The sequence below is a fragment of the Pristiophorus japonicus genome, chromosome 17, assembly GCF_044704955.1.
Source record: "Pristiophorus japonicus isolate sPriJap1 chromosome 17, sPriJap1.hap1, whole genome shotgun sequence".
NCBI classification, from domain to species: domain Eukaryota; kingdom Metazoa; phylum Chordata; class Chondrichthyes; family Pristiophoridae; genus Pristiophorus; species Pristiophorus japonicus.
Window position 1 is genome coordinate 10,890,403 of NC_091993.1, and position 13,938 is coordinate 10,904,340.

Sequence of the window (13,938 nt, forward strand, 5' to 3'; positions counted from 1 at the left end):
ACGAATGTCGTCCTGTGAGACTTTGACCATGTATCACCTTATCCTCTTCTTTGACTATCCATTATCCTTTAATGGCTCTCCTCCACAGTTCACCTCCCTTCTGACTTTTCCATTGCGGTTCCAGTCCCAGCCATCATAATGAAGTCACTACATCTCCTCCAGTATTTTCTCCTCACATGCTCATCTGGTCACTTTTGGTGCACCCTAGGACTTCATCAGCATACATACTGCCCCTCAGAAAGCTTGGGGTCAACTTCCACAGGTATTCCGAAGACACTGTGTTTTATCCCTCCATCTCTGCCTTTGATTCCCTGACTGTTGCCGTCCTTTCTCACTGGCTGTCTGGAATGACGCGTAGTTTCCATCCACTTGTAATGTTGGTAAAGCCAAACCCTCCATCTTTGGATCAGTGTCAGTGCCACACTGGACTCTTATCAACCTTTCCAAATGCCACCTTAAGCCTAGTCCGGTGGTATGAAGGCTCAGCTTCATGTTCTCCTTGAGCTGAGCTTCTTCCCTATATCCAATAAAACACTTGGACCATATTCTTCTTAGTGTCATCACTGCGGAGCCATAGCCTTCAATATTTTAAAGCTGGACTTCTCCAATGCTCTTGTTGCTGGCCCAACTGCCTCCATATATTTATTAGACATACAATGACCTGCATCCTCTCTTGTGCAAAGTCTGCACCTCTATTACAACCACAAATTGTCGAGCAGCTCTGCAGTTTTCCTCTATACCAACAGATCTACCAGAAGGTCTTCATCCTCTTGTTTAAATCCCTCCATGGCCATACCCTTGTTCATGCAATCTCCTCCAACCATATGTCCTTGCATGGTCCCTCTACTCTTGCGATACTGATTTGTTTCTAATCTGACCATTCCTTCAGGCACTTACGCCCCAACCTCTGGAACTCCACAAATTCCCTCCACCCCTAACTGTTTTCAAAAGCTGCCTTAAAACTGTTCTTTTCACTTCCCTTCTGTTTCTCTCTCTATCCTTTTTCTCTCCTGCTTTGTGGCCACTTTTCTGTAAAGTGCTCAGCGATGTTCTCTACTGGCGAAAGCTCTAGAACCATAAATTACTAAAGGTTTTGAGAAAAGATACTTGAGAAAATAGAATTATGGGCAGAAGGGTTCAGTGTACTTTACATTTCAAAATCCCTATAGGCACTTTTACATTGAGAGTGTGCTGTCAGCGGGCCTGGTATTCCCACTGCTGCTGGCACAGTTTTAATATAAAGAATGTGACCCTCATGACTCCCACAAATGGAGATTTTGTGGGTGCAGTGAGCTTCTATTGAAATCTATCAGTGCCTCTTGTACATGACTCTGTGCATTCCTTAAATTAGGTAGCACAGTTATGAAAATGTACATTATGTGTGTTTCCATTTAGAAATTGTTCTACATCAATAGCAACAGAAGCAAGGAAGGTAGATTGGGGAGAACATAGCTGTGCTTCGTACGAGTGTTGCTTTCATCAGACTCGAACAACTGCATTAAAGGAATTTCTGTTCTTCTAAATGAGATGATTATTGTAAACTGTGCTATTGGCCAGGCCAAAAGTACACATGATATCTTGATCTTACAAGTAAAGGGATGACAATACATTATCATTTGTTACTGATGCTGCCTGCAGATAAACCTTACTCTCTTTGAAAAGTAGGAACCGTGGCAGCATTCTGACAGCACAAGTACCCCCATGGCTACCTTCCCCTTTATTGTTCTGAATGGCAGCATTTACTACAGACAAGCATGTTCCTGTCTGCATTGCGTTGGGAGATATCTGTCCCATTTGTTCTGGTGGCAAGTGCTTTTATTTTGATTTTACGTAGACTTCAAACATTCAAAGGCCTGAGACACGTCTACACTTTAGAGTTTCTTTGGAGGAATGTATTTGTGTCAACTCCTCATTTTTAATGTTGTTAAAACTCCCTTATTGCAATGAGCAGAATCATAGATCTACACTTTCATGTGTATTGACACCACTCTCCCACAATAAACGCTAAATGTGAAAGTGCCTTTGGTCTTTCTTGAAATACACGTTGTAACTGAATCGAGATGTAGGTCCTATTTCCATTGACCTCCATGTTCAGATAATGCTGCGTTTGTACTGTTAAATAGACACAGGTGGCGGCTCTGCAGTGAGAAAGTGTTACTGCCTTTGGCTGCACAGAGACCCAGATCAAGTGGTGGTACTCCTTGCACTGCTGAAGACAAAGTGCCAACAGTGACAAATGCAAGGCACTTTTACCTTTTAGGGTCCATGGTAGATACCGGAAGAGTAATCAGAAAGTGCCTACACATCTTGTTCCAAACTCTGTAGAGGCTAATTGGAGATTGGTCCCAAATCCATGGACCTTGAATTTCTACACTGGGGGTAGCACATCATTGCTTCTGCATAATGTGTTGCAACACTGAATCACTTCCATGTGTGAAAATGATCATATCATATGACGGCATTGTCACAATACAAGCACGTTGATGCACTGAACCAGCCCTGTAATTTAGTTGGTCAGTGTGAGAAGTCATTGGCCAACGGATTTCGAAACCTGGGAAAAAGTCAGTCACTGTAGTCATCGGCTGTCTGGAGTTATGTTAGTTTACACTTAGATGTACTGTCAACTGTGCAAGGCCTGGTGGTAGTTGGCAACACTGTAGTAAGCTAAATGCACCTGTAGGCTTGTGCTACCAATGACTCTGGATGCCATGTATATCCGTTTTGGTTTTGCTGAGGTAGTGTTGCGCTTTTATTCTTTTGGCAGTACCTGTACTTTGGTTCTGGCCTTGCCGGCCTGAAAGGACCTTTCCTGACATCTGGGGAAGGTCTTCAGCCCTTGGTCATAGGCACAACTCGGAAGCAATGAGTTGTGTATAAATAATGCGAATTGAGAGCACCAGCAATCTCAGCACTTGTTGGAAACTGATTCATTGGTGTAAAAACACCACCAGTTTCTATGTTGATATTGTTAGGTAATTACAAGTGTGAAGATGCATAATCCCTTTTTGTTACTTTTTTCCCTACATTTCCCATATTATCTGTGGGAGGTAAAACTTCTAAAATGGGGAGGAGAGAAAGATTTTTAATTTACTTTCTTTGGATTAAATTTTGGTGCTCGAAGTAAGGGCTGTCAGTGAGGAACTGAATGCATTTACAGGAACAAGCCCTCCCATATCGGGCATAGCTTGGCCATTGGCTGAGTGAAGCTTTCTGTTTTCTTCCCCATGAATGTATTTAAAAAAAAATTCTCTTCTGACTATCCTGACTCATGCTGGGATGTGGTTCGACGGGCACAGGCTGACTTTTCAGTATTTCCTTTGTGAGTCTGAGAGTTCTGGCAGGCCATTCAGTCATGTAGACTAATCATGGCATCAGCAATGAATCCAATACTATTGTCCCAATGTCCATACAAGGAAGCTTCCCACAATAACTATCAGGAACAGGAAATATTTATCTTTTTCCCCCCTACCCTCCCCAACCTCTCCTCTCTAGTACAGTGGCATTTAGGCCAATTGAAATGCCTTTATTAACATCCTGGCTAAGATCAGATCATTCAGCCCAGTCTGGGATTAAACCCAGGATCTTGCTGGTCAGGAAGGCCCAATACGTCATAGCTGCAATCTTTGCACATGAACCTGTTCCAGTCGGCACACTATGGGTTACAATTTCGCCGAATTTATGACCGGGTTTTTGCCGTGATTTGACCCTCTGCGGCAAAAATCCAGTCGGCAGGATCTTCGGGCATCTTCTTGCGGTGGTAGTTCCGCGTACCACCGGGGAGAGGTGTGCCGATGTGAAACGACGTGCTACGCTGCGGATTGCGATACTGTCGTACTTTCGTCAGTCTCTGCCACGCCCAGAATACTGACGGATCAAACCTGGCGGTGCAGCCCTGCCAGCAGCGGTAAGACTGAAGACCTGCAAAAAAAAAAGGTAAGTTAAAGTTTTTATTTTTTAATTATTTTTCAGCGATTTAGTAGGTAAGGGTTTTGTGAATGTTTTTTTTTGCAATTTTTGTTTTCCCCCCTCCCAAGGCCTCTCTCGCAGCGCTACCAGCCTCAGACTAAAGTTGCCAAAACTCGTGGTTTGCACCGCGAATTGTTGTGCATCGTCGATTTTACCGAAGTTAAGGCTGAAATTTAGGTCTTAAAAATGATAGCGCAGCGAAAATTTTGGCGTAAAACTACCGTTTTTGTCGACAACCGAAATTCCAGCCCCAATTGACGATGGGGACCATATATAGATATACACATCTGTTGCACACTACGCTGAACACTATGGGCTTTACAAACCTTACCAGCAGTGTCCCCTGTGATCTCTAGGTGCAGGGGTAGAAGCTTGCCTTTGAGAGACAATAAACTAATGTTGCAGGTGATGCTCTTAAAACGGATTTCAGCTTTTTTTTGGCAGTGAAATTGAATAAGTGCTTATTTTTGTACACTTGTTAGTGGCTTTGGTATGTAATGTAATGGAAAGATGAGGCGTGAAGTAACTTCAGAGGGGGCTCCTTGCAAGCTGCCATTTTAGATCATTAGACAAGTATATTTTTGGTTCCATCTCTTCCTTAGCTCAGGATTACTGAGACCAAATGAGACTAACCTGGTCTATATGGTTCAGTGGTGCATTCACCCACGAACCAATTGGAGGAGAGACGTTTTGTGTATTTTAATGTGCTCACTGGGAGTGATTGTGTATTTTGTCTCGATCAAGACACCTCTTTATATTTATATTGCTATTGAAATCTTATTGAAATATTAAAATCTCACAGCATGTATTACTAAATTGTTCCAACAGAGCAAAAATGCACTGGAGCAAGAAAGAATTGCAGCCAAACAAGCAAAGAACACTGCGGAGGATCACGTGAACCATCTCACGGATGAAAATGAAACACTGAAGAGAAAAATTGTACAACTACAGGCTGAAATTGGTGATCTCAATCAAATGATTTATAACATGAAGATAGAAGAGAACAGGTTGAAGGATAAACTCGCACGTCTGGAGGTAATGCAGCCACAAAAGACACTGAAACGTTAACTCTGTTTCTCTCTCACAGATGCTGCCTGATCTGCTGAATATTTCCAGCATTTTCTGTTTTTATTACATTTAGTCACTGTTCTTTTCCTGGCAATCTTACTGCTTTGGAGAAAAGTAAGCCCTATCTGACCCAGATTCAAATTTGTGTCTCCAAGTTGCGGGTGTCAGCATTCCAGTATAGCAACATTATAGTCTCATTAAATTTCGATTCAGAGATAAACTTAAAAACTCTTCCACTATAACTTTTGCAGCAAGAGAAGAAGCAGCTGGAAGCTGCCTTGAGAGAAATTGGAGACCAAGAACAGGACATTTCACTCGCAAAAAGAGCTTTGGAGAGCCGGCTGGAAGATGTCCAGGTATTTATCTGAGCTTCAAGCAGTGCACCAATAAACAAAATAAAACCAAGTTAAAGGAGGACAATTCTCGACAGTGAATTGCTTTCAATGTAAAGTTACCCCCCCATAAACCTTGGCATTGATATTACGCTGTGGGGCAATAGGTATGAACACTAAAATAGCAGAGGGAGGCATTCATATCTATTATCCAACTATACAATTACCAGATACCTGTACTTAAAAAGAAATGTAATTTCTCCATCTGAGAAGAGAAATTCTAATTTCCCGAGTCTGCGAGCAGCCTGTTGAAGATCTACCATGTTTGGACAGAGAAGAACAACAAGTTGTACCTCAGGGACCTGACCAGAGAATTTTTCGGACCACTGGAGGTCACACTGACCCTAGTGTTGTCAGCAGTACCCTAGACTTACCGGGTACTGCTGACAACGCTACTGACAACAACCCGTCCGCGTTCTGCGCATGCGCTGCGCAGAAGCCTACTGCGCAGCATTTCTCAGGCCCAGAGTCGGCGCCTCAGTCAGCCGCCACGCTCCTCGCTCCCTCTCCGCGCCAACCCGACCAAGGAGGGAACATTGGAGGCAGCAGGCAGAAGAGGAGCAGCCAGCCCCAGGACACAGTGTGGGTCGTGACTCCCCCACCGGGAATGATGCCGGACCAGGGATGTTGCCGGACCAAGGAGGTTGCCGGACCAAGGAGTCCCGGACTGGAGAGGTACAACCTGTATTAAGGCAATTATGTTGATTAGGGACTCGTATCCTTCCTGCTCTTGGGTGCGGATCCCAGTGCTAATGACCTGACCACTACTGGATCTTTAATTGCGTTGACACTGGAATCAGCATCAATGACTGAGAAACAAGCTGATCATAATAAAACCTACCTAATGATTAATGTAATTCAGTGGTCTTTTCTAGTAGAGAGGCCTGACTGCCCGGTATCTAGCAGGCCCCCTTATGACTCAAATTTGGCATTTCTCCTCTCCAATATAAGTATTTACAGATAGGCTTATCGCACAATGTTTATGGGAAATACTTTAGAGTATAAGTATGTCTCTCCACAGTATTACTACCTATTTAAATACAGTAATTGTACTTGTAAAAGCCACCGGTTAATTTGTGACTAGCTTTATAGCGCATTTATATTACAGAACTTCTTCCTGAAGTGGTTCTGCAAAGCCAACGCTGAGCAATATAGGAGCTGCATTTGTCTTAGAACAACTGAGCTTGTGTATGGTTTAAAGTTGCTGTTAGTGAATATTTAGGTGGGGTATGTCCATATAAGAGAGTGATCCCAGAACCACTTTGCTGGATTATACAGAGTAGGCATGAGCACTTTCGCCACTTAGGTGGCCAAAGGACATGGCTTATTATTAGCGTGCAGCCTGCTTTGTATTTACATTGCAGCCTGGAGTGGCAGAGTTCTTAACTACCTTTTTTGGTAGAGTATTGGAAAGACCAAAACCATTGTCTTCGGTCCCTGCCACAAAGTCCGTTCCCTAGCCCACCAGCTCCATCCCTCTTCCCGGCCACTTTCTTAGGCTGAACCAGACTATTCGCAACCGTAGCGTCTTATTTGACCCTAAGCTGAGCTTCCGACCTCGTATTCCTCTCCATCGCCAAGACTGCCTACTTCCACCTCTGTAGCATTGCCTGTCTCCACCCCTGCTTCTGCTCATCTGCTGCTGAAACCCTTATCCAAGCCGTTGTTACCTATAGACTGGACAATTTCAATGCTCTCCTGGCTGGCCTCCCACCTTGCACCCTCCGTACACTTGATCTCATGCAACACTCTGCTGTCCATATCCTAATTTACACCAAGTCCTGTTCACCCATCAGCCCTATGCTCGCTGATCTACATTGGCTCCTGGTCTGGCAATGCCTCTATTTTAACATTCTCATCCTTGTTTTCAAATCCCTCCATGACCTTGCTCCTCCCTATCTCTGCAAACTCCTCCAGCCCTACAACCCTCCAAAATCTTGCGCATCCCTGATCCCACCATTTGTGGCTGTGCCTTCAGCTGCCTGGGACTCAAGCTCTGTAATTCCCTCCTTAAACCTCTCCGCCTCTCTACCTATTTCACCTCCTTTTAAGACGCTCCTTAAAACCTACCTCTGTGACCAAGTTTTTGATCACCTGCCCTAATATCTCCTTATGTGGCTCAGTGTCAAATTGTGTTTGATAATACTCCTGTGAAACACCTTAGGACATTTTACTACGTTAAAGGCGCTGTTTAAATGCAAGTTGTTTTTGTTGGAACCCAAAATAGAGACTCTGGTTTTAGGGCTGGGTGAGTGAGCGTCAGGGGACTGGACTCCAAACTGTTGATGTTCATGAGGAGGAAGGGGATCGTTGTGCAAGTACAGGACACGTCTGATGCTCGAGCAACGTTTAAGTTTCTAACAAGCGAGCGAAAACGCACAGCAGCTGGCCTCATCCCGCTACATCGCCTCTCCAGGGATTTGGAGCAGGACGCGCAGGATCAGTATTTGAAGAGGCTTTGTAGGATTCAATCACGTAACGTGGGCTGTCGACCTAAACTGGAAATTTCAGAATGTGGATCAGGGGCTCCAGGCATCACAAACGGATGAGAGTTGTACTTTGAGATGGGCGGCACTAGCACTGATCTCGTCCCGTGTAACAGCAGCTTAAAGTACATGTTTTCTGGTAATTCACCTATGACTAAAGAAAAGTGTTAGCAGTGGAGCAAAGGTTTTGTCAAAGGAAGGCAAGATTCAGCAACAGTGCCCTTGTAGATATAATGAAGGAGCACTGAATTAGCTTCTGGGGAGAACGATTGCACCGATGTCCAATTATGTCACAAACCTGTACGAAATGCTCTCTACTGAGACATTGGGCCCACTTACCACCAGCTGCCACTGAGTTTTCTCGGCGGGGTCTCTATTTTTTTGGCACTCTCCCCTCCGAGCGAGTTTGGTGAGGCCCTCATAATGGCGGGGAGAGAAGACCACTGGGGAGCGTCCACTGGCGACGCCAGCGTACAATGCCAACAAAAGTCCTCCTGTCTGCTCCCTCCCGAGATTGGTCCGGCCGGCCCACCGCTCCGGCAGCTGAAGAGACTGCCGCGTGGAGGCAGGTCTTACCTGGACGGTAAGTATGAAGACCGGCAAAAGAAGGTTAGTGCGCTCGTTTTCTTCATTTATTTTGCAGCGATTTTGTTGGATAGGGTCCTCAGAAGGATTTGTAATCGTTTTTTTTTATTTGTTGAACATTTTTCTTCCCGTTCTTCCCTCCCTGGGTCCGACTCTATCCTCGGCGTTACAGAATCCGACCTACCTCCCGCTGCTGCCCAGAATCGGCGTGTAATGCCCATTTTTTCCGGGCGTTTTTTCCCTCCATTTTTCCACCAAACTTCCGCCCAAAGTACCGTCAGGATCTTAGCAGTCCTTTCGAGGGTACATGGGCGGAACTTGGTTTGACCAAACTCAGGCCCATTGCCTCCACACACACACACACACACACCTCCTCTGTGAGGTCCATGTTCTGTAGTTCTGTCTTAGCTAATATAACCATTTTGTGGAGTACAGGTGGCTTCTCCTGATGCAGCTCTGATATATCCTGATCTCTCCAACCACCTGCTCCTGCTCCTCATTGCTCCTTGTCCCAGTCTTTAGTCAGTGACCGATGGCGAAATGCTTGGAAGAACTGCAACATACGGAATGGATGCCTTATAGAGGACCCCACAGTGCAACCTGAAGGCTCAAACCTTCCTCGCTAACAGTGGACAACCATCAACCGCCTCAGAACCGGTCACGGTCGATGCTGCCACATTCTCCAAAGGTGGAATATTAAAGCCTCCCCATCATGCGACTGTGGAGCTCCTAATCAGACCCTGGGGCACATCATTGAGCACTGCCCTCAGAGGAAATTTGTAGGCAGTCTACAAGATATCCACGCTGTTACACCGGAAGCTTTGGTCTGGATATCCAACTTAGATATTGACATATTTGCTTCGCTACTACAGGTACCATAAGAAAGAAGAGGAGTGCACCAAAGTATGTTGGATCCTGATGTGGACCACGGAGAACAAGGCCTCCTTGTGCAATTTAGCATCTCATTTGCTTTTCTGTATGATACAGACTTTCTCTGCAGCTTCGATGCTACGTTTGATCAGATACATTATATCCACTCTAGTTCGCTAAGTGTGCAATATGGCATGATGTAGCTTTAATTGGCTATTCCATACAAAAACCCACAACTTGTAGTAATGTGTATAAAGGGCATTGTCACCTACAAGTCATTTCTTTGTGATGTACAGTAACACATAGTCCAGCCTTAGTTCAAACATGAACATATTCTGCATTGGCACTTAATTTGTGCATGTAATAACCCTTGAAATAATGAGTAATTTTAGCTGCTTAATATTTTTCTCACTTTACAGAGAAATCTCAACAAGCGATCACAGGAGTATCAGGAACTAAGTGAAAGACTTAAAACAGAGACAGTTCAAAAAGATCTTTTAAAGAAAACAAAGAATGAAATGGAGGATGAGAGAAGGCAATTGGACAAGACAGTTGAAAAGCTTCAGAAAGAGGTTGAATCCTTTATATCAACACTTCAACATGGTGCAGACCATTTAGCTAGTATCCAGTGAATGTTATGCTTCAATAATTCATGATGGGAGGATACCTTCCCACTTCTTAACCCTGATAAAATAATCCAGTCAATAAAGAGTTAACTTAAGAGCTGTGACATTGCTGTAAACCTATCCTCAAGTCATCTTCAGCTCTTTAAAACAAAAGTTAAAAGAATTAAATGAGAAGTGAAATTAAATTACATATTTCTGCTTATTCAAAGGCTATCAAATAATGAAATTGTAGAGCTAAACCTCTGAATACAGTACTGTAGTAAGTAATGAAAGTACATTTTAATTACATTTTACACTCTTTGGGTGTCCCCACATTACTCCCTTGCTTAGAGGGTGGGATGGTGACATATCATGTATCATGTATCAAACATGTGTTTGTGGATGCACAATAGTGCTCCAGATTTTAAAGAAAACCTGAGCACCCGGTGTGTAGGCAGTATAACCTGAGTGCCCAGTGTATGCATGCAATATACCCTGAGCACCCAGTGTGTAGACAGTATATCCTGAACACCCAGTGTGTGTAGGCAATATAACCTGAGTGCCCAGTATGTGCGACCAATACAACCTGCGCACCCAGTAAGTGAGGCCAATATATCCTGAGCACCCAGTGTGTGTAGGCAATATAACCTGAGTGCCCAGTATGTGCGGCCAATATAACCTGAGCACCCAGTATGTGCGGCCAATACAACCTGCGCACCCAGTAGGTGCGGCCAATATATCCTGAGCACCCAGTGTGTGTAGGCAATATAACCTGAGTGCCCAGTATGTGCGGCCAATACAACCTGCGCACCCAGTAGGTGCGGCCAATATATCCTGAGTGCCCAGTATGTGCGGCCAATATAACATGGCTGGAACAGTTATGGTGCTCTGGATAATGTCCCTAAGAATTGGGACTTGTGGGTAGAGTAAGGGATATGGGTTTTTCCTTGGAAGGAGGGAGGGAAAATCCGTCCCAACAGGCTTCTTTCATTCACTGCTTTGTGGCAGTACTGCAGCTCTAGCAAAAGGCAAGTCTGTGACCAAGTCGCCTGTCTGTCCTCTAGCCTGATGAACAAATAATAGAGAGGGGGGAGTTGGTGAAGAACCAATGTGCTTGTGCTGTGCCATGCCAGGGAAGGAAGTAAGATCCTGTCATTCTTGCTTTTTATGCATATTGGAATTTTTCTTTAATTTCAAGCCGCAGGCACACGTGACTTCAGTTGTAAGGAGAAACTAGAGAAGCTGGGATTGTTCTCTTTAGAGCAGAAGAGGTTAAGGGGAGATTTAAGAGAGGTGTTTAAAGTTGAGGGATTTTGATAGAGTAAGTAAGAAGCAACTGTTTCCATTGGCGGGAGGGTCGGTAACTCGCTGACACTGGCAAAATAACCAGAGGGGAGATCAGGATAAACTTTTTAATGCAGTGACTTGTTACCATGTGGCATGGTGGAACCCCATTCAATAGTAACTTTCTAAATGGAATTGGATAAATACTTAGGAAAAGAATTGCCGGACTGTGGGGAAAGAGTGGGGGTGTGGAACTAAATGAATGGCTCTTTCAAAGAGCTGGAAGAAGCACGATGCTTAAATGGCCTTCTGTACTGTAAGATTCTATGATTCTGAGTCAAGCTTTTTTTCTTGGTACATAATTTGGACCTTTTAAAAGAAATGTTTATTTCTCTCTTTTCCCCCTTCCCCCACTTTGATTTTACCGCTGTTACCTTATGCAGATGGCTGAGATGAGTAAGGATTCACAGAGGTCGAGCCTTGATCTGCGGAAGGAGCTTGATGAGTACAAGGAAAAGAATCGCAATCAACTGACTGCCCTGCAGCAGCAACTGAAAACTAAAGCCCTGGAGGCTGAGAAATCTCAACTGATAACCAAGAAACTGCAGGATGAGGTAATGCAAGATAACTGTGTTTATTTAACCTTTGACCAATAACCTTTGACCAAAGGACTTCTAAAGAAAGTTCAGTTCAGTGGAAAGTTGAACAAATTCTTAACTTTACTGAACACACAGAAAACTGACATTGCATTGGTAAAATGAAATTTTAGAAATGTTTATTTGGACCCCAAGTTCATTTTGTAGAGTAAGAGTGGCAGAAAAGTATACTTGCCATTTGCATCATTCTAAACCTTGTAAAAGATTGTTGTGAAATTGGACGTCCTGAATATCTCCATTGCCACATATATGACATGAGCTTTCAGTATAATTAACTACAAATAAACAATTATTAGCTTTGCTACCTAATCCTCAGATTTTTTTTCCCCATTAAAAACCTTTTATTTATTGTACTTACTTCACACAAAACATTTAATAATTGATTTAAACAGTGTTCCAAAATATCTAGACCGGTGGGCTCAGTTGCTTGCAGTATACTCTGAGCTTCCTGCTCTCTGTTGGAGAAAGAAAGAGTACATTAAAGAACAAAACTCTGTACATTCAAGAGTTGATCAGCCATAGGCAAATACATTGATGAACTTTTGTTCAGCAACCGAAGCGTGAACTTATTCATACACTGTAATCCTAACTGGCAGAGTGAACCTTTACAGCAACAGGCTTACCAGCATTCCTTTGAAAGAACCATTCATTCAACACCTGTTTTCCTCCTATTTTATCTGATGATAAATCCAAACCCTACTCTATGCCAATGCAAAGCTTTACCAAAAGTGGCATCTCTATTGCCTAAAAATATGTACTCAAAATAACAATCATATTGAGACATCACACTAAACTTTCTCTCCCATTGATTTTAGCCTGAGCATAAATATGTTCCATAAGAATGAATCCCAAAACTGTCACGCGATTTCCCATTGAAAGCAATGGAAATTATGACTAATAGTTAAAGATTACAAAAGCCACACTTGGGAACCTGAGGTTTCTTTACTTCCTAAAAATTTCCTGTCCTCATCAATTGGCTTCAGAACAAGCTGGTTGCTTTGTGGCATTCTTAATTCACAATCTTGTGATACGACAATGTGGTAATTCTCTTGGTGTTTACCATGAGGTTAAAAAAAAAAAGTAGCCACTGGCATTTCTAGAGCATCCTAATTTCACTGAGAAACTGGTCTTTGGTATCAGCTGTGGCTCAGTAGTAGCATTCTTGCCTCCGAGTCAGAAGATTGCATTCAAGCTCCAATCCAGAGACTTGAGCACATAATCTAGGTTGACACTTCAGTGCTACATTGTCAGAGATGATAACTTTTGCTGGAGCTGTCTGCCTGGTCAGATCCCATGGCACTTTTGGAAGAGTGCCCCAGTGTCCTGGCCAACATTAATCTCATTGTTGTTTATGGGACCTTGCTAAATTGGCTACTACATTTTCCTGCAGTGCCGACATTTCCAAAAGTACTTCATTGTGCTGCGAAGCACGTTGGGATGTCCGAGATTGTGAAAGGCACTTTATAAATGCAAGTTTTTTTCTTCTGTTTTCTTTTGGCATAAGTGGTGACCTGCTAAACTGAATAGCAGTACGAAGAATGCTAGTAACAAAGCTCATGCTTGTGCCCAGGGAACATTCGCCCACATAATGCTGTTACCTGAGGTTTTGTTGTTTAAATATGACCAGGATTGCAGAATCATGCTGTTGCCTGATACTACGGTATAATTTCTCTAATCCTTCTCTCTCCCTAGCAGACATGCCACTTTTGTGGGATATGTTATTAAGTAGTTTCTAGTTCCACCCTGTTACGTCTGCTAATATGTCATGGGAAAAAATATCCCGTCGAATTTGGGTTGGACTAGTTTGGGAGATGGCAGCTCAATCTGTTTGCTAGTACTTTAGCAAGAATCTTAAGATCACAGGTCAGGAATGAGTACATCTGGCAGGAGATGTATTTTGGAGTATCTCTACATTTCTTATTATCTAGTTAATTCACTGCATCACAGAATGTATCAGATGCAATTATGTAGGTTCTGCAGCAAACTTTATTGTTACAAATAGTCACAAGGATGTCCAATTTTCAGA

The 13,938-nt window shown here is 43.4% G+C and overlaps 1 protein-coding gene across 3 annotated transcripts in view; it reads left to right on the forward strand.

The window, feature by feature from the left end:
- The window catches only part of cgnl1 (cingulin-like 1), a 168,672-nt gene that overhangs the window by 119,274 nt on the left and 35,460 nt on the right, over nt 1–13,938 (forward strand). For 2 of the 3 annotated variants that reach the window (XM_070858356.1, XM_070858357.1), the window contains exons 9-12: nt 4,795–5,001; nt 5,286–5,390; nt 9,787–9,939; nt 11,700–11,870. In XM_070858356.1, the coding sequence (XP_070714457.1) occupies nt 4,795–5,001; nt 5,286–5,390; nt 9,787–9,939; nt 11,700–11,870 (636 nt within the window). The remainder of the gene's footprint in view (nt 1–4,794; nt 5,002–5,285; nt 5,391–9,786; nt 9,940–11,699; nt 11,871–13,938) is intronic. The other variant, XM_070858358.1, reaches the window with a different exon arrangement.